This window comes from Dermacentor silvarum, chromosome 2 (assembly GCF_013339745.2).
Source record: "Dermacentor silvarum isolate Dsil-2018 chromosome 2, BIME_Dsil_1.4, whole genome shotgun sequence".
Taxonomy (NCBI): domain Eukaryota; kingdom Metazoa; phylum Arthropoda; class Arachnida; order Ixodida; family Ixodidae; genus Dermacentor; species Dermacentor silvarum.
This window is the reverse complement of record NC_051155.1, coordinates 243,935,909-243,957,453: the sequence shown is the minus strand read 5'-3', so window position 1 is coordinate 243,957,453 and position 21,545 is coordinate 243,935,909. Positions and strand designations below refer to the sequence as shown.

The 21,545-nt window shown below is 42.5% G+C and overlaps 1 protein-coding gene across 4 annotated transcripts in view; it reads right to left on the bottom strand.

Annotated features, from left to right (window-relative positions):
- The window catches only part of LOC119443015 (protein unc-13 homolog B-like), a 353,237-nt gene that overhangs the window by 313,215 nt on the left and 18,477 nt on the right, over window positions 1-21,545 (bottom strand). For all 4 annotated transcript variants that reach the window (XM_049662517.1, XM_049662516.1, XM_049662519.1 and 1 more), the window contains exons 5-9: window positions 16,849-16,972; window positions 13,634-13,701; window positions 8,134-8,182; window positions 4,295-4,559; window positions 1,358-1,560 (exon numbers count right to left, since the gene is read on the bottom strand). In XM_049662517.1, the coding sequence (XP_049518474.1) occupies window positions 1,358-1,560; window positions 4,295-4,559; window positions 8,134-8,182; window positions 13,634-13,701; window positions 16,849-16,972 (709 nt within the window). The remainder of the gene's footprint in view (window positions 1-1,357; window positions 1,561-4,294; window positions 4,560-8,133; window positions 8,183-13,633; window positions 13,702-16,848; window positions 16,973-21,545) is intronic.

Genomic DNA, 21,545 nt, shown 5'->3' with positions numbered 1-21,545 from the left:
AGCAACAATAAACATTCCACTTCATAGAGGACCCAAACGTGAGCGTCCCATCATTGAGTAGCGATACGCTTTTGTGCATAGTGTTCATACATTGCATCGTCCTTTCCTCGAGCGCACACAATGAGTGAGTTCTCAGTGTCACTGCTCATTTCTTCATGAGAAAATGAGGGAAGACTTCCAACAAAAAATTTTAACAGTAATCGTTAGTGAACACAAGCAATGTGTGAAGTGCTGCAGAGGACACAGTGAAAGTGCCAGGTCAGCTCTTTCTATTTACTGCACCTGTGCTATATTACCGTATTTACTCGCATAATGATCACACTTTTTTCCTGGAAAATGTTTTACAAGGTTAAGGGATGCATTCATTATGTGGGGTAAAATTTCGAGGAATGTTTTCCCCACGGTCACCTTAAAAATATAGGAGACACACGGTATGATTCAGTGTCAGATATGCCGTCCGACGTGCCACAAGGGTAGACAGATGCAAGATATCTTGCCTTGCTGTAGCACTGGATCCAATGCCTGGTATGCGCAGGCATCTGATCTGGTTTTATGGCACGGTAAGACGCTTCGGTTCCAGCACGTCAGCGTATCGGACGCCGAATTATACCGTGTCTCTTCTACTTTTGGTGCACGCCGAGCATCCGATCTGGTGCTACAGCAGGGTGAAACACTTCAGATCCAGATGCTGTACCGGCGTGTCATAGGCTGTATCACACGCCGAATCGTACTGTCTCCTACTTTTGTCAGACACCGTATCGGACGCCCAATCGTACCATGTGCCTTCTACTTTTGTCGCACAATGAGCATCCGATCCGGCGCTACAGCATGGCAAAATGCCTCAGATGCCATTATCGGATGCCACAGTGTACCATGTGTCTCCTACTTTATGGCAGCAAGTTTGGAGTCAGATCACTATGTGAGAAAAAGAAAAAACAAACTTTCTGAAAGAAAAAGTGCAGGTTGCGTTCAATACACGAGTGCGTTCATTATGCAAGTAAATATGGTAAAAAATGTTCGGGGGAAAGTAACAAACGTAATCGATTCGTTTTGAGTAATTCCTCAATTTTTCATAAAGCAGTAATTGCTAACTGTAATGAATTACGTTTTTGAATAAAGCGATTGTAATTGTAATTGGTTACATTATTTCGTAACGTGTACAAGTATGTTTTCAGAAGCATGGTTCTCCCTAGAGTGTGCAAGAAAGAATATCAATACACAAAAGTGTTGTCTCACTTTCCAAGATTCTGGCACACATTAAAGGTGGCCACCCCAACTTATCATAAAATGTGCAAGTTTCTGCTCAGCAGCCAAGTGCCACAGCTGCTGAGCAATGGCTAGCAGGTCCAAATTTTACCTGGGTAGTCGTAAGGGTCATCGTAGCCGTGCCTCTCAAAGCTGGCCTGGCGCTCCAAGCTTGGCCGCTGGGCCAGGTGCCGCTTGGGATAGGCAGGTGATTCAGGCCCAGCACCCCAGCCTTGGCGACGCCGGCCATCTTCGCGGTCGTCATAGCGAACCGAGCTGCGAGGAGAGTCATCGTAGCTGCGCCGACTTTCCTTCCTGCAACAAGAAGTGGAGCATGCATGAATGAAATGGAAGATGAACTTCACAGGGGCTCTTGAAGTGCCATGCCTCTTTCAAAAGCAGTGAAAAAGTGCCTAGTCAAGACATATGTCAGCCAGGGAGGACACAATGTCTCTGTTCTTGTTCAGTTTAGGTCAACAACAAACGCTAAAAACGTTAGAAACGAATGGAGTTCGGAAAAGCTTTAGAAAGGATAATTTCAGAAATCTATTTACCATTGCAGATCACAATGTTGTGGTAAAGTGGCTCTACAAACTCTTATATGAAAAGTGTTGCAATGTGGGATCGAGTGCCTGCATTTGGCAGGCTCCCATCATGTTTGGCAGGGACCAAGTTGCATGTGTTTCACACCAGAAGATATTACTGCACTTAATTTTTTTGCAGGAGGAGCAAACCATAAACCAACAAATTAGGCATAACATGAGCTGCCCTATGCACCCTGCAGGCATTAACCTTCTTTCATCTCCTTTCTTTCTTTTTTTCTTTCTTTCTTTCTTTCTTATATGCTGCCCAGTTCTTTTTCCTTGAATGAGCATAAGTGCTTGCATGTACACACGCGTAAATGCACACACAGTTATGCAGATTAGAAGAGAACTAGAGGTGCAACATTGATTTGAGAAATCATGCAACTTTCTTGCATTACTGATACTGTAAATTCTTTGTCAATCTAAAACATTCCCCACCATTATCTACATGTCATCGCTATTGTATTGTCATCAAGCTACCTCCTCACCTTCAGCTTCACTCTTGCAGTGTGAATAAAAATAACACTGCACCTACCGTCATCACTGGATTTCTCACGCTGTAAACAATTCAAGCCCATGCAAACTGGCTTGTAGAGTATGGTGTTTTCACCTTCAAAGTAGCGCTATTGAGTGCAGTTCTGTTCTGTGCAATCAAACAATAAATCACGACAAAATACCTGTATATATATATGCCGGGTCTTACCCGTAACTAGAACCAAACCTTAAATATAGAGTGGTACATTTTAGACAAATGATACCAACTGCAAATTGTTCTTAGTTGCCTTGATTTAAAGTGGGATTAGGTAGCTAATTATGTTTCATTCAGCAAAATTTTAAATATTTGTTTCAGGACATAAATCGTATTGGAAAAGTTGCAGAACATTCTCAGAAACATATAGTTAAGTTGTTTCCATGATGTTATCTTTCACGTGGCTTTTTTTTCTGGGCTCTGAACAAAGTTCCGAGAACTTCACTGCACACTTTTGCATATGAATTGAAGCACTCTATATCGTGTTTTGAAAGAATGAAGCCTGCACGCCAACTGCAAAAGAAAGAAAGCGATCAGCCATGACTTTCAGCATATGCCCCCACCGTAATGCCAAGAATGAAATTCGCCACAATCCTAAATGATATAAATGATAGGCCGCCACTGAACAGAGATGCAAACGTGATGCAAACAAACTCGTCGGCGTTTGAGAGGTATGTGAGAATCATGTGGATTCTGGATTAATTTTGACCATTTGGGTTTCTTTAATGTGCACCTACATCTAAGTGCACAAGCGTTTTTACACTTTACCCCCATCGAAATGCAGCTGCTGTGGCCAGGATCATACCCATGGCCATGAGCTCAACAGCGCAACACCACAGCCACAAAGCTATGACGGTGGGTAATGGAATAACTGAAGCAGACCAGGACACTGCATGCATTGCAAGGAAGGGGTGGTCTTCTTGAGAACGGTGTCCACCGAGAGAGCCTACTGCTCTCGTAGTATGATTTCAGTGCTACAGGAATCACTGGAATCTATTAATTTTGTTTAGAGTATGTACATTGAAAGAAATGTGGATGACAACATGAGGGAAGAAAATAAGATCATTCTCCTCATTCTCTCATTAGACCTCACATGAGCAGACAAACAGGCCAAGATGCAGATTGGTGCCACTGCAAACAAAAGATATATGTAATTCATTAAATCATTAAACATTTTTTTGCAAATTACAGGGTTTATTGAAACTTAAACTTGATGCTAATTTCCATAGGCAAATCTATTACTGAGTCAAACCATTTTGCCCTTCTGCATCCAAGACCTTTAAAATGGTTTTAAAGACTCACGGTGGATGGAGACTATGGCCTTTCAATAGCGCTACCTTAAAATCAGAAGCATTGCAACTCAGCCAACTGGAATGGATTGATAACTGCTTTTGTTGTTAGCAAGGAACAAAGATGAGAGTAAGAAAGGACGAACACAAGTGCTACATTTAGCTGCATATTACTATAAAACAAGCAGCCATTATAGTCGCAGCCAGCTCACACAAATGCGTCCTTGTTGCTTGTTTGCATTAAAAATGAGCCATAAAAATGCAACAAGGATGCACTTTCTCATTCTTGTCACAAGTTCCCACAACATGTAGGACTTGTCTGATGGAGTAAACAAGTGGTATTGCATATAAAAATCTGCTTACAATGTGTGCCAACAAGACACTTTGGCCGAGGCCTACATAAGAACATGACTGCCTAAATGCAAAATCATGGCGACCCAATAGCACAGCTGATACACAGAATGTGATAATAGCCTGAATGATTACAATATCATACTACAAAAACAACTTGAAGTAATATTTCAGACCATATCCTGCAAAATAATTTTTTATGGACTGTTCCACAAGATTGCCTAGTTGACACTGAAAAAAATAACTGAATTTGAGCAACTGTAACACAACAAGAACACATCCACTGCTGTGCTCACCTAGATGGTTCTCGATCATAATCCCTGGTTCTCTGTGGGGGGCGGCTGTTGTAGTAGAGAGGCTCCTGGTAGCAGTCAACACTGGAGTCAGCATACGTGGTGGGCAGCTGTGAGGTTCCTCCGCGGGCCAAATTCTGGGCCCCATATTGCGATGCTGAGCTGTTGGCATGGTGCATCGAGGCACTTGGGTGTTGCTGTTGGGACTGCTGTGCAGACACCGGGTAGCCCACATCACTTGTGTAGTCACTGTCCTCCGAGACACCCGCTGCAATTACATGAAAATGCCAGAAAGCAACATGTCAGCAGTACAAAGCCACAACAGGAAGAAAATTCTGCTTTCTTGGGTTTATCTGGCCCGTATCAGCCAACTTCACATAGACCTTTCTAACAAGAACTCCCTGGATGTTGCCATAATGCCTTCTAGACTGTTGTGAACCCATGTTAGCGCCCTCTCAAAAGCACTGTAAAAGTGGCAGCACATTCGCTTTGTACACTGGGGGAACAGTCACGAAAAGTGGTGCTGTCTTTGTTTGCTAGAAAGGTCTACAGACAAGCTACAGAGTGCCATGTCATGAAGATGCAGGTGCAGATGAAGGATAAATATACAGACATGGCCAGGGTTTCTGAAGTTACTTGGCAAAAATGGTTGTTCAAAGTTGTAAACAATGAATAAGAAAAACCATGGCTCTTCACATAAAACTGAAAGCGCTTGCAATAGTTAGTTCAGGTCTCTTCCCCACAGTGCTGCTAATGTATGTGTTTCAGGTGCACATTGACAAACTGACACTAGCAAGGTGCAGAGCCTACATGCCTTGGTGTAGCCTTTGTATTTGCTGCAGTGTGGTATTATAGTAAAAGCCAGCGTGAACTCAGCAAAGCTGTTGCCTTCAAGATTTCAATACACACCTTTGCATACTTTTTTTTTCTTTTCTCTTCCTTTTTTTCTGATTGCATGATTGGAGACAAAGAAGGCTTGAGACAAGATGATGTCAACCAATGTGAACACTAACTATAATTCGCTGTCACAAGTAATGCTCTAGCGAAGCTAGGGCGGCTGGAATGTGGTTCACTGCAACACGCTGTTACAAAAGGAAGCGACTGTAGGATACATATTGATATGACCAGTGCAAAAAACAGACACGGAACACAAGAAGAGAAATAACAAGGACTATTGCCGACTTCCTACTGGCGTTTATTACAAAAAAACATGAATATATAACCTCACACACGTGATCACAACCGCATAAACTTTTGCAAGTTATCAAGAAGCAAGTTATTGAGATTATAAATTCATGTTTCTTTGTACTAAACGCGAGTTGCGAGTCAGCGCTAGTCCTTGTCACTTCTCTTTTTTTGTGTTCCGTGTCTGTTTTTTGCGCTGGCCATATCAATATATAACACCACCTAGCACGGCCTCACACCTTGCTTCTAGGATACAGCCACGCATGATGTCCACAAGTAAGATTGCACAGTTAAAAAGAACTACTAGATTTCACGCAAAATGTGAACAGGATTTTTCATGTGATATTGCCCACATATGTTTTAGGTGGTACAGGAGCAACGAAATTTTGCTGCAAAAATGCGCACAGTTTGTACAAAGCATAGAGCCCACGCGTGATTCCCTAAGTTGTTTACATACATTGCACGAACATGTATGCAGAGTGTGATAAGACAAGTCGCAGGGTGCCGGGATAAGAGTTTCATTGGTGCTTAGTCTGCAGTCTTCCCTCTAACAATCAACTGCAGAAGATGAATACAATATGTGGTACACCTTGATGCACCATGCTATCATGTTGTTCAAAGGTGTAGCCGCACTCAAACGTTGCACCACAAGTAAGTTTGTGTAGTGGAAAACTTCTAAGGTTCTCCCATGAATCATGAATAGAAGGTTGCAGTCAATAACACCTGCATGCTTTTCGGGTAGTGCAAGAGCAACAACGTAAGCATGAAGCACAGACAACCTCACATGTGCAGTGCACACATGCAGCGGCAGTAGCTTCCTACAAAAGACGGAGCAAGCGGAAAGCAGAATTATCCAAGCCACAGGCTAGGTGCCAGGAAATAAAATGGCATAAAAGCACCAACAAATAAGCCAACAATCTTCCCATCAAAATGCCACCAACTGTGGATACAAATAAAGAGACTGATAATCCTCTGTGCACTCTGTCGATAACGCAGGAATATACGGTAGGTATTCATTAATACATTGTGGAAAAAAAACGCGAGAAAAAATGTGCTAACCAAGAAAACATAAGACCCAAAGTCACTCAAAAAATTTGGCAGACTCGACTGTAGTTGTCACTTACATGATGTGAAGTGTTGCAGAATCGTTGCAGCACGAGACACCAGTGTACGCCGAGCTGGTGGGACCTGATACACGCCTTGTCATTTTTGCAGCTTCGGCAAGCTTACGTTTACAATCCTCAAATTAGGCCTGTGTCAGCAGCTTCTTTGGGCAGGACATTTTGGTAGGAAAATTTGATGTGATCACTCGGCGAAAATCATTGCGGCACGAGGGTCCGACATGCATTGAGATTGAGTGGTGGAGCAAGCAGCTCAAGATACGCTTTGTCATTTTCCCATTACGTAGTGTTTCTAAGACAGCGAGGGGAAGCCAAACAAAATCGAGCTGGTGGGCGACAGCGGAATATGAGGCCGCTAGAGCGAAACATGATGCTCATTTCATGCTGCCTGCAGCTATGAACAGTGTGGCTTGGGTTGTCTATTAAAAGCATGCAGTACGCTTCCAACGGCACCACACCATACGTGGTGTGAAACAGACACGTGAAGGTGCTTATTACAATAGGGTTGGCGATAATAACTGTAAACTGACTTGCGATGACCCACAAGGAGATTTGCTGGTACCGAAAGAGGAAACTAATGGCAAATTCGACAGATCACACCGATGTGCACCAAGTTGCCTTGCTGTGATGATGATTGGATGAAATGGTGCCTCTATGTGCACGGGTTCAATTTGTCGAGGATATCATAAGTGCATGCTGGCATTTTCCCGTGACACAGGCGGGCAAGTACTGCGGGCAAGCTGCCATGGAAGTTGCCTACTATTCTGGATCATGCGTGCCTCGCGCCTTTTCCTGTTCACATGGGATCTTGTGACTGGAAAACGTATCATACGACTGCAGTTTGGCGATGTACTGAATGTTGGTGCCGAAAGAGCAGGATTTCTGTGAATGTGCTTAATTGGTAAAAAAAAAAAAAAAATCATCAGCCCTTCCCCTGTTGAGAAAATGGGGGTAAGCGAAGCTTGTCGTGTGTATACCTGCCCTACTACTTTTCAACCCTTATTTCATCAAAAGCCGTTTGGCCCTGAACGAGTCATTGTAACATGGGAAGCATACTCCAGCAGCATGGCTTGTAAAACATAGATGTACTGAAACAAAGCCATGCTTGCGAGCAGCAACATAAAAGTGGTGAAATCTTGATGTCCATAACAGCCGCCTTGTCTGTTGGTTACCATCAAGTGATAGCCACAAGCAGCTGCCACAACAGAGCAGAGTGGTCTTCACAGTGCTCTTCACCTCTCGAGGTTGATACAAAAAAGAGGTTCACCGTTTAAGCTGCCACAAGCATTTCTGTTTAGATTTCTCATTGCGCACTTTGTACTAAGTGCAGCCTGGTGCATTGTGCTTTGAATAACCACACATAAAATGTGCACAGTGCAATTGGAGCCATGCACAACTTCAAATAAACTGGTATTTCAAGTGAAGTGATTCTATCATAACAGGAGTTTGCTACTGTAAGTAACAGTGCAAGAACAAGCATTCATAACGCCTGCCTTTTCATTCCATATTTGTATTGTACCCACTAAGGTGACTTACAGTTTAACGTATGAAGTGGTCTCTTCTGCTGTTCCCGATATGAAGTCACCTGGAAATCACAAAATTTCACGCATGAAAATGGCAATGTCATGAATGTTTCGAAGGAGCAACTATAAATGCAAGACATGAGAAAAGAAAGAACAAAAGAAAAAAAAATCACGTACCATTCCACTGCTGTGAAAGCGGATTACCAGCGAAGCAGTTTAGCACATGACATAGAGGTGGCACAGAATTTAGATCAAAGGTATGAGCAAATTTTATTTCTTTTGAGCGGCGATGGCGGTCATCCCAAAGAAAGATACACACACTTTTATTTTTATCGGCGGTCTTGATTGGCGGCATACATTCGCGTGGAAGACTACCACTGCCTCAGGGAGCCAGAAGAAATTAAGACACGCGCGACGGGATCGCCCCGCCGGGAGAGCGTAAGGAAACTAGGCACACAAGTGCTTGAAATGACGATGACGACGAAGAGAAGGCAGTGCAAGCGTACACATGGCCAACGTAGGTCGCACAGCAGCAAATCTTTGCGACACCCTTATTATCTACCCGAGTCTACTGATGTTGAAAATGGTGCCTATTACTAAAAGCTACTAGTAGCTTTTTAGTAGCTAAAAGCTACTAAAAATGCATATCCAAGTGATGACACGTATAAGCTTTTGCATACAATGAAGCGATTTTGCCTCAAGTTCGGGAGCTGAGTTTTTGCCCACGCAGATCGGTTGACGGACACAAAAATGCATAGAATCCTAGCCATAGACAGTTTCACTGTAAAACATGAAATGCCATAAAAAGAAGTGTAGGAGCTGCATAAACAAAAAACATTGCCAACTTTACACACTTCTTTCATTTTTTTAATTTTATTTTTATGGGAGGAAGACAATACTCATGTATTAAACCACCTCTAAAGACTTTAGGCTTACTCATTTTCTCTACAAATGTTAGCAGAACACTGATATTAAACAAACTCCTTAAGCAATTACTAGTTTAAAAGTAGCAGTGTGCGAACATTCGAAACATCGAAGCATTGAATATTCGATTCGAATTGATAGTATTTGATTTGGTTCAAAAGGCAATTTTGCTATTCGAAATATTCAAACCTCAAAAAGTGATGTTGTTGGTTCTTTAGGCCAGCTTTGCCAAAGTACAGTCGTGTTATGCAGCGAAGCATACAAAATGTATTGCGGTGACGCATATTTTTCTTGCAGGAAAGAATATTGAAAGTAAGAAAGGGGCACTGTCAAGGGGCCCCTGCTGGTGCTGATAGCTAACACTATCAGCTCAAGTACACACACTGTGCTGCCTCTTCATGCATCTGGACAACATCAGCCGCCAAGTGGAAACCTCTGTCTGCTGCTAATCTAGCTAAATGCCTAATTACATGGTTTCCAAACTACAAATTTGATCAAGTAGCAAGCTTAGCAGTGTTTTTAGACCCTCATTCTAAAGTAGTTGAGTACCACCAGGATACCTCAATGGCAAACTGAATTAAAAACCTGGCTTAGAAGAAGCAAGGAAAATTTCAACACAAGGAACCCAGATATGTCCTCAACAACGAAAGCTTCTGAAGAGGCACCTTCCATGTCATCACTGTAGAAAGACATTGTAAAGCACATCATCCAGCAGCAATTTTCACTTGCATGTAGCAGCAATTTTCGCTCCTTCAAGCACAGGTTGAAAGATATGTGCATGATGAAACTTTGGACCAGAAAGAAGATTCATGTGAATGGTGGTATGAGCATGGTACCCAGTGTTGGCTCAGCTTACAAAGAGATACCCTGCTGATAGTGTGTCCAGTGAGCAGTGCGTTTCGGCATCGGAAGGAATTAGGACATGCAGCAGGGTGTTGCAGATCCCCTAAATAACTGCAGTTATGATACTGCCATGCAGAAGTGTTGTACTAGAGAATTTCGTTGACCACAAAGCATAATTTTGCTGTACGTTATTTGCGGTTCAATAAACTTGCCTTTTTTCCATGCCTTTGGTTGGTGAAAGAGGTTGCATTTTTGCAAAACCAATAGTATTTGTATTCGAAAAATACTTAATTCGATTCTCACTTTCTTTTCATTATTGAAATTTGCCTTGAAATTAAAAATATGATATTCACACACCCCTACTTAAACGCATACAAGCAACAAATGCCTGATAAGAGAAATAGACAGTGTCCCACATAACGAACCAAAATTAAAACGTGTTGGTGCACTATAGAAAGACACAGCTAAGAACATGGTGTATCACTCTCTTATGATAGCAGAGAAGAATACACTCAAACTATTGATTCAGAAATGCAATACTTCTATAAACGAAGGAAAAGCAATTTGGAACGAGTTCCTCAATTTGAAATTTCTAAAGTAACGACCAGCCACTTTCTTAACATTCAACATCTGCTGACAGCTAGTGCTGAAGACTACAGCAGCACATAAAGAGTGCAAGCCCAACAACCTTGCAGACTCTGTGGCATTTTTGTGTACTCAGAGCAGCTCACCAATAAATACACATAGAATGTATAATTCTATGTTTTTGTTTACACGCAACACAAACTAAACAACAAGAAATGGCATGGCCATTGAGTTTCTTAAAAAGTACTAGAGGAAACTCTGATGTGATCATGCAGCCACCATTGGAATGATGGTTAGTAAATCATTTTGTCTAATCTTCATGCTTATGGCTTCAAATGTTCTTGTGACATCATTTATAACACTTATCTTTCTAAATTTCTGAACATAGTAAGACAATTAGTCTCTGCACGCATGCATAATCATTGAAAATTTGTGCATTTAAAATGCAATACAGTAGACTGCAGAGTGCAGTAGTAGTAGTAGTCTGCAGTCTATTGTATTGCATTTTAAATGCACAAATTATTTAAAGATGGAGGAGATATCATGCTTGAAAAGCTTGCGGCCCTTTATACGCAATGCCTCACGACTTCAAGTGTACCAGAAAGTTGGAAGAACGCCAAAATTATACTCATTCACAAGAAGGGAAACGTTAAAGAATTTCAGAATTATAGACTCATTAGCTTGCTCTCAGTATTGTATAAAATATTCACCAAGGTAATTTCCAATAGAATCAGGGCAACACTTGACTTCAGTCAACCAACAGAACAGGCTGGCTTCAGGAAAGGATATTCTACGATGGATCACATTCATGTCGTCAATCAGGTAATCGAGAAATCTGCGGAGTACAATCAACCTCTCTATATGGCTTTCATAGATTACGAAGAGGCATTTGATTCAGTAGAGATACCAGCAGTCATAGAGGCATTGCGTAATCAAGGAGTACAGGAGGCATACGTGAATATCTTAGCAAACATCTACAAGGATTACACAGCTACCTTGGTTCTCCACAAGAAAAGTAGAAAGTTACCTATCAAGAAAGGGGTCAGGCAAGGAGACACAATCTCTCCAATGCTATTCACTGCATGCTTAGAAGTATTCCAGCTCTTAGACTGGGAAGGCTTAGGAGTGAGGATCAACGGCGAATACCTCAGCAACCTTCGGTTTGCAGATGACATTGTCCTATTCAGCAACAATGCGGACGAATTACAACAAATGATTGAGGACCTTAATCGAGAAAGTTAAGAGTAGGAAGGTTATGCAGAAGACAAAGATAATGTTCAATAGCCTGGCAAGGGAACAAGAATTCTAGATCGCCAGTCAGCCTATAGAGTCTGCAAAGGAGTACGTTTATCTCGGTCAATTACTCACAGGGGACCCTGATCATGAGAAAGAAATTACAGAAGAATAAAATTGGGTTGGAGTGCATATGGCAGGCATTGCCAAATTCTGACTGGGAGCTTACCACTGTCGTTGAAAAGAAAAGTGTACAATAATTCATTCTAACGGTGCTAACATATGGGGCAGAAACTTGGAGGTTAACAAAGAAGCTCGAGAATAAGTTAGGGACGGCACAAAGAACGATGGAACGAAAAATGTTAGGCCTAACATTAAGAGACAGGAAGAAAGTGGTGTGGATCAGAGAGCAAACGGGGATAGCCGATATTCTAGTTGACATTAAGAGGAAAAAGTGGAGCTGGGCAGGCCCTGTAATGCGTAGAATGGATAACCGGTGGACCATTAGAGTTACAGAATGGGTACCAAGAGAAGGGAAGTGCAGTCGAGGACGACAGAAAACTAGGCGGGCTGATGAAGTTAGGAAATTTGCAGGCGCAAGTTCGAATCAGCTAGTGCAAGACAGGGGTAATTGGAGATCGCAGGGAGAGGCTTTCGTCCTGCAGTGGGCATAAATATAGGCTGATTATGATGACAGTAGACTCCCATAATCCGATCTAGGTTAATTTTACTTTTCGCTTAATTCGAATGCACTGGAAAGGCCCGGTGAGGATCCATACATTGCTATACAAGGAAAACTCATTTAGTTCGAATGCGAAAGCATGCCACTTCGGTTAATTTGACTAGCTCCACTGACCCCAACCGGTGACCCTTCATGAAACAAGAAATTCAGCAGATGTCGCTACTGCTTCTTTTTATCCTTTAGTCGCTGAGCCTACTCTCCCGCCCATGAAACCATCCGTTTCCACTTGTTTCGTGCCGTGTCACGGCCCTATATTCAGCAGTCGGTTCCATCCGTTCAGTATAGCGCCACTTCGCATTTTTCCACTGTTTGTTAATTCGACCTCTCGGATAATTCAGCCAAATCTTGCAGCACCGCAAGGGTTGAATTATTAGGAGTCGACTGCATGTTGTTTAGCATGATCAATACGCAAAGTTACAAAGCTGTTGGAAAACAGAAGTATGAACTTTAGGCAAATCCACATACTGCTCATCAATTCCATGCTGGTTGAGCCACCATACACACAGCTCTCATAGACGCAAGCACCACCAGAGTTCCCTTCAGTAATTTTTGTAGGAAACTGCATGAATGTGCACATTTTTACGTATATGCGCAGTGCAACACAGACGAGGGATAAGGAATGGAAGACACGAGTCAAGTTGCACATATACGTAAAAATGTTAACCTACCAACTCGCACAACTTGCTGTGTTGAGCCAATGCACAGCCAATAGTGCCAGAACATGTGGCAGCTCTCACTGAGGCAACTGTTACCCACCTCACTGTGATGTTGCCATTACACATTCAGTGTGAATTACACTCACCACGTATTATGACTGTTGAAAAGTAAGGAAACATGATAGGCTTCCATGCAAAGTGAAAGCGGACAAGCTACAAAACATTTTGATGCAGTGGATAATGAGTTAACATTTTCACTGTCTCCTTGAAAATACCTTTCCAACAGAATACCTATAAAGATGCTTCAATAAATGTTAAATTTCCATAGAGAACTGCTTTAAACACTTCTTTTTCAAATATAACAAAAGGCAGCATCCTTTTGGCCTACTTAAACATTATTTGTGAAATAATGAACCGGTATTGAAACCACTGAAAGATTGTGTATGCTCAATGAGAATGCGTCACAATCTAAATAGACAAATGAACGCAATGCTGGATCAAGCAATCTATAGAAAATGAAACGGTCTTACCTCCTGGTCCATGATGCTATTGAGCATTTCCAGCTTCTCCTGCAACTCAGGTGTGTCATCCTGGAGATCTATGAGCACCAGCAAAAAAAATGAAAATCAATCCTTATAGCCCAGCACACGTAATTCAAAAGAAATACCAAGTATAGTTTGTACACATGTACAGCTTAACTGTTCATTATGTAGGCACATGACCAGCTTGACTGATTATCATGCATTCTTATCAACAGACATCTGCAGTTGCAAAACAGTACTTGTTCTATCTGTTCTCATTATAGATTCCTGCTGTACTCAATTAATAATGAAACACCAAGTCACAAAGCATCCAAACACAATAACATGTGTATGCAGCTAACATGTGCCTGAAGGAATAATGCAGTAATTAAGTGGTTCCACCGATATAAACTGCAACAAGGTGCCAATTAGAGCTGGAAAAAAAAATGATGGCTAAGCAACGGCATTTAAGCAAAGCCAAATCTTTTACAAAAGATGATGATGATTCTGGATTTCAATGGTGCAGCAGCCGTGCAGGCTATAAGGCTATAATGTGCCAACCACATTTACACAAGGTAGGTAGGTTCTGGCAGGGCTATCTTTCACCCTTGTTATATACTGAATGCTGTAAAATGTAATGGCAGCAAACATCACCACAGCTATACTAAGCTGTACAAAGAAGCAACAGTGTAGTTTGAAAGGCTCTGCAATCTTAATTGTGCTACCAAAGTATGGCTTGAGTGTAGCGTATTGTGCATTGCCTCACACATTTTTAAATTCCCTTGTTTTTTCATGTGTTTTTTTCCAGCAACGCCATTAACCAGTACTGCACAGGTACCGCAACCAGAATCATGTAAGTTAGTATATTCTGCAGGTGAATTTGGCTACACATGGTTATGCTTCGCTTATTCACAGAGTTGTCACCTTTGCAGAACAATAAAAGGGCATGGAAAAAGCGGGGAGTAGGGTGTGTTCTTGTGAAAACTTATAAATACTGTAAGAATACAAACAAATTGAAAACAAATGTGCCAATATGCAGAACACAAATTTAGCACAATTTAAGTTTACTGGAAGGTTTTATACAAAATTCAGTACGCTTTTAACATCTTTATGTTGTTCTTCTTGTAAATGATTAATTCAAAATGAATATTAGCAGCCTACAAACAACCCGGCAAGATGTAGAAGTCTAGATGACAACAAAATTTGAAAGTACAAAAAGAACAAAAGTTAAAGAAATGAATCCGAAACTTGCTGTAGAAAAGCTGTTAAATTATTAACAGTGCTCTGAGGCTTGTCACAATTTTAGCTAGGGTTTAGAGGTCTAGGACTTTCATTCATTTAATGCAAGAAATGAATAGTCATAAATATCACGTCAGTGCCCCTTTAGCATCTTTGACGACCAGTGAGACCACCCATGTAACACTGGTACTGCTTCATCCTACTAGTGCTATGAACTTCTCACACTTTTGTGCTTGTCTAAGAACTGGAATTATTAACACAGTTGAATCTTGATATAATGAACATGGATATAACAAATTATGGGCTATAATGACAAACATCTAAGATATAATAGGTGATGCTTTTTTCAGTGGTGTATTCTCCTGCTACTGTATAACGAAATGGGAAATGCAGGACTCGGCAGGGTACCAGTTATAGTGAAGAAAAAGTTCGATTTCATGCAGCTTGAAATAAGTATTCTGGTAGTAAAAATGTCAAAAACAGTTGCCAACCTACTTTTCATACATCTAATTTTTCCGACCTGTGCTTGTAGTCAGCGTGTTAGTACCAGTAGACCTCATTTGGTCTTTTGTGTGTTACCACTACCTCACAGAACCCACAGAACCAATGCATAACAGCTTCTGAAATTTCAGGCACGGCACAGTGTGCCGCTTCATTTTGCAGACGTGATCTGTGCACATGATGCTGCAAACATACTGGCAGGCATAACAAAGCTGCTATGATGTTGACTTGATAACAAACTGCAACTTTGCCGATTCTTGACTAAGCAACCTAGGCTGCACTGCACTGTGATAAAAATTCCCCAACAGCTGCCTGCGCAACAGACAAGAAACATTCGCGGGAAGCTTGTAGTCAGCGTGTTAGTACCAGTAGACCTCATCGATGATAGAGACTGAAATCTCACGGCACGCACGGGTTAGACCAACAGCCATAGCAGTGGAGTTCAGGTCTATGTGTGGCTACATCCATGTCCAAGAAATTTACCAGTGACTCGGCAAAAGCAACTTCAAATGACACACGACATACATCTATATTCTAGCCAGTGGCCTGCTTGGTTAAACTTCAGCCAGCAAGCCAGTGTGCATATTAGCAACAGTGTGAAGTGTGCGTAAATACGTTACTGCTCTTCCCATGCCCCATATTGACATGGCAAGCTGCCAACGGACCATCAATATCTACAGGAGATCCTCTGCTGGATTCTTGAAGGCATCACGCTTGTGTTTCTTTGACGTATACCAGATAAAAAAAAGTGTCAGTTTCATTAGTGTCGGTTTGTATGCTTATAACGAATATCAGCCATAACGAAGATATTTTCATGCCGGATGTGACTTTGCTATAATAAAGTTCGACTGTACCAGTGATTATGTTGTAAAAACAAGAATGTATTCTCGCTGCAAAATTTGAGTGAAAGCAAGAAGTGCTAAGCTCAAAATATTCTCTTAAAGCTCTCAATAAAAACACAGGCCACTGTACGTGCCTGCCAAGTGGTATGTATGGGACAAAGCACACCTATATGGATACCACTATGGGGAGGAGAAAAGCTGTACCTGCATATGCAGCCAGAGACAGAATTGTGGGGCCCACGAGCACAGAAAGAAATTGGATTACTAAGGTATGGTTATGGATCGCTGCAATATGCTGCAAGGGATTTACCATTAAGTACGAGTCCAGCATGAGTGCAAGGTTGCTAGACTAGCATGCATTCTGCACTTCTGCTTTCCTTTCTGAAGTTTGTGACTGAGTATTGTACAGGTGGTTTCATGTCTTAAGTTACCAAAAATCTGTGTTACCATGCAGAGGCCCACAAACTGCCTGTTGAGGATGGGTGTCCCCATTTGGAGTGTTTCTGTTATTTTGAGCATAAGTAATGAAATTCACACTGCAAGTTAGCATGGACTGTGCTCCTCAGCTGGAGTGCTGAATGTTGCAGAAATGGAAAAAGTACATTGCATGCAAACATACACATGTTACACAAAGAGGCTCACCATAGGGAAGTTCAAAGTGTGCTTCAATCAAGATGCTGTGCCCAGTGGGGTTCTTTGTTCCACGCACTTCACCATCGGCTAGTATGAGCTCCGAATCAAGGGAAAGCCATTTCCCCTCCCCTACCTGCACCAGTGGAAAGTATGAGTGAAATAGAATTAAATGACTTGATGGCCAAGTGGCTTTAAAAAAGCTGTAATTCCAAACAAACAGTTACAATAAGTCAGGCATAAAAAGTATGCAGACAAAAATGTATAAGACAGGGTTGAAAATGCACATGCCCAACAATGCAAGGTGATGACATGTTTTATTACCATACATGTCTATTTATCCAGACACAGCACTAAACAGTCGGTCAAAAGATAACTTGATTTAAAACATGGCTTAGTATCTGTACACACTGTATAGCACAAATGACAAATTTTTAAAAAGAAGAAATTTGTTAATGGAATAGTTGGTGGCCTTTAGTTTAACTAAGTTTGTTCTCGTGTTGCTGATCGTCTTGAATTTCCATTTCCCGTGTTTTCCCAGGAGTTTAACATGAGTCACATGCGGGGAAAATATGTTGTGTGTACTGCACACAAGCACAAAGGCTATCAGTGTCTCTTGCAGTGTGTAGCATAAAATGCAACTTTATTGTGTATCAAAAATTACATGAAGCATTAGAGTTCAGTGAAGCTCTTTTTCCTGTCATAATGATCAGTCTGGCATGTTCACAGATAAGACAATTTACAAATATGCAGAATCAGTGCTAGCATACTCAGTGCATTTTAGAATATTTTTTGTGTTGAACATGTGATAAATAGATTTTGATATTACCAACATCTGAAAGAAGTTGAGCATTTCAAGACAACACTAGGTAAATTTGACAATAGTTCTGCATGACGTCAGTACATGGACTTTAGAAGACACTGTTACCATAGCTATCAGCTGAATCACTTATTAAATCAGCATGCTTATGTGGTCTTGACAAACTTAGAGACGGTGATGTTAATAATCTGTACAGCTATTGTACATACCTAAAAATGTGTGTGTGTGTTTTTTTTACACCACAATAAATTGTACATGGAATACAAACTTTCTTGCTCGCGAGATCGAAGTCGCATTTCGATAGAGGCAAAATCCAAAAACACCTGTGTGCTTGCGTTGTAGTGCATGTTAAAGAACCTCAGGTGGTCAAAATTAATCCGGAGCCCTCCACTACGGCGTGCCTCTTAATCAGAACTGGTTTTGGCATGTAAAACCCCAGATAGAAGAACAAATTTCCTTGCTATATTACAATAACACTTCCCTTTTAAGGAAGTCACTTTGAGTTTTCATTGCAACAATGTCCCTCTATTCATAAATTCCAAAGCTGCTTTCAGGACTCAGAAAAGCAGCCATTGCACAATGAATAGAAGGAAGAGTGGGCATGGAGGATGAAGAGAGAGAGAGAAACGTGGTGGGAAAGGCAGGGAGGTTAACCCGAAAAGATTCTGGTTTGCTACCCTGCACTGGGGGAAGGGGAAGGGGAAATGAACGGCGGAAAGAATAGGGAAGAGAAAAAGCAGTCACGAAAAAAAAAATTCAAGGAATAAAAAAAAAAAAGACGAGGTTGGAAACGTCTGTGAGCACTATAGCCTGTCAAACAGTCCACTCGATCGCAAATACTTCAAGAGTGCCTTGACTGACTTGTTGTGTGACTACTGTATAGGCCGGCGTTCCAGGACTGTCTGCTTCGAAAGCGGCCGGTTGTCAAGACGCGCCAGCGCAGTCGCGAGTGACTACCTATGTGTGCTGTATTGCGGACAGTGACACAGTACGTGCTCGATTGTTTCCTCGTCACCGCAGTGGTCACATGTGGCACTATCCTCCCATCCGATGCGGAAAGCAAACGACTTTGTAAATGCGACACCAAGCCACAATCGGCAAAGTATCGTTGTTTCGGGTCGGGATAGTCCAGTCGATGCAGGGGTCGGGACAGGGGTCCAGTCGATGCAGACGTGTGTGTTGCAAACAAGGTGTGTTCCACAACGATTGTGTGGCATCGTTTGCAAGCACTCGTAGTTTCGCTGCTGCATCTGTTCTTGACAGCGGGATTGATTCCTGTGCGCCGTCTTCATGAGCAGATTGAGCAGCTTCATCGGCATATTCGTTGCCCATTATGCCACAGTGGCTAGGGAGCCACTGAAAGGCGACGTAGTGTCCTTGCTCGACGAGGCGATGAAGGAGCTCTCAGATTTCGAGGACTAGTTGCTCGTAGGGTCCACGGCGTAAGGCGGAAAGCAAGCAATGTAGCACTGCCTTGGAGTCACTAAAAACACTCCATTTGTTAGGTGGTTCCTCACGAATTATGCGAAGTGCGCTACGAAGAGCAGCAAGCTCCGCGGCTATCGATATCGTCTGGTGCGATGTCTTGAACTTCAAGGTGGCGACTTTCGCAGGAAAAAACACTGATCCTGCAGAACCGTCCATGGTGGTTGAACCATCAGTGTATAGATGGGTATGATCACATGGAGGATGAAGGGGGATGAATCACCAGCCCCTTAAGACAAATTTTACAGCATCCATGTGTCTACTCTCAGAACTAGATAAATAAAGTTGTATGTTTATCACACTTAAACATACATAGCATATAGGAGTGCCTAGTAAGCCACCATTAAGCCAGCAAAATGTTCAACAAGATACATATATGGGCTAATCGATTATGTTTTTATCAAGTTGAACAGTGCAAAACAAAACAGGGATGAACGGGAATATTAAGGCACCACCTTCCTTGGTCATGAAATAACAAACAATGAACAAAGTTAATAGAATTTAGCTAGAAATTAGCACAATTGCCTCTTATTTTTTTTTTTTCACTACACAACTAGCCTTTGCAAAAACATTCGGTAGGATTCATCATCCTAGTAATATCAGCGTGGTCAGCTGTGTTAAAGCACATTCACACTGACCATTGACAGAGGTAGCATCACTGTCCATGACTGGAGGTCAAGGAACGACTCACAATTACCGATGTTCACACCAGCTGTCGCGACTTTCACATCGAAATGCCTCGTGATTGGTGTTGTTCACGTCTGCTCGCACCACCATTGCAACACAAAATAAGCATCAGCATATACAGACATCCTGCGCTGCTGATTGGTTCAGTAGCTTTGCTACTGCAGTCATACGACTGAAAATCGAGCAATGAGCAACTGCTCCAAAACCAGTGGCAGTCCCGGGGGGTGGTGATTGGGCGGTCTATCATCCAGACAACATTCCTCGCTCTAAGTGCACACCCCTGCCCCACCCCGAGTGAGGAAGCGCTAGCAAGATAGCTTCCCAAGAAGCACTCCAAAAATTTTTTTCCGTCACAGTTACCTCACAACACACACCCAGCCACCAGGAGGGATCCTATATTCACCATTCAGTAGATTTACTATTGGGGGCGAGAAGTTACGGAGTCGCCATCTGTCGGAAGTACCTCACTCGCGTAGTATGAGGGATAACATGGTGCGCTCCTCGTAGGTTTGGCTATGGGCGCCAGTGGCGCACCGACGGGGGGGGGGGGGGGATTCGGGGGTTGTAACCCCCCCCCCTGAGGCCGACTTATCCCCCCCCCTTTTGTTTAACCCCTTTTCTTTCCTTATGCATTTGAGTACTGCAACTAAGATGTAAGACGCGCAATCGTCTGCACACTCGCAAAAAGTGCATTTTCTAACAATTTCCCGTGAAGAAATCGAAATTAGTGCTGTTTAGATGGTACTGGCAAACTGTCAACCCCCCCCCCCCTGGCAGAGATCATGGGTGCACTACTGGTGGGCGCTCAATAAAAACACCGCACGGGAGTCTTCCTGACTATTTCTGTAAGTACTCTCCAAGCGGGGGAAGTTTATTATTGTCAAAATAATAACCTTGGGCAAACAGAAAGCGCAGAATAGTTTACAGGCACTATCTCTTTACCGAATACGTACAGTGAATGGCCATTGTGCGCGGTCGATGCTATGAAGTCCCCAAAACCAGCTTCTTGCGTCAAAGGTAGACAATTGCTGAGAGCAGACTATGTGCTCTCAGCTGCAACATCTACCTCCGGGCTGCAACATCTACCTGCGAGGACCTCCGTCTCCCACCCGTGCTGGCTGCATCCGACAGTATTGTGCGTATCTTCTGCTGGGAGATTGAAGCTGCATCTCCCGTTCCTTCCCAGATTCACACCCCAGACGATTCCTCACGCAACAATATCTCTCATTCAGACTATTGTACGGCAAGAGTTGGCCAATGTCGGACTCCACTCACTTAGCCCAGTCTACAGACCCGACTACAGTTCACCCGGCGTACCCGATCTACCACGTAGTTTGTACGCTCGTCCTCCTTATCGAAACCCAGAGGAATGGCGCACCTCTGATGACAGGCCCATCTGCTTCTGCTGTGGACGCGTCGGGCATATTTCTCGCCACTGTCGCGGTTCTTGGAATTCGCAGCCTTAGTCAAGCTATCGAAATACCCTGCACCTCCAGGAAAATGTTACGGGGAAAGAGAGGTTTAAATTATATTTACAGAATATTTACAAAGCGCCCACTGGCACACAAGGCATACAAGATGCAAAACCAGTCCGCGCGACATCAGAGAGCGTCGTCGTCTTCTGTAATGTCTTCAGCATTGTCTCGAGCATTGCTTGGTAACAAGATGTTCTTGTAGTGTGCTGTCCGTATAACCAAATGGAGCATAACGGAATGAA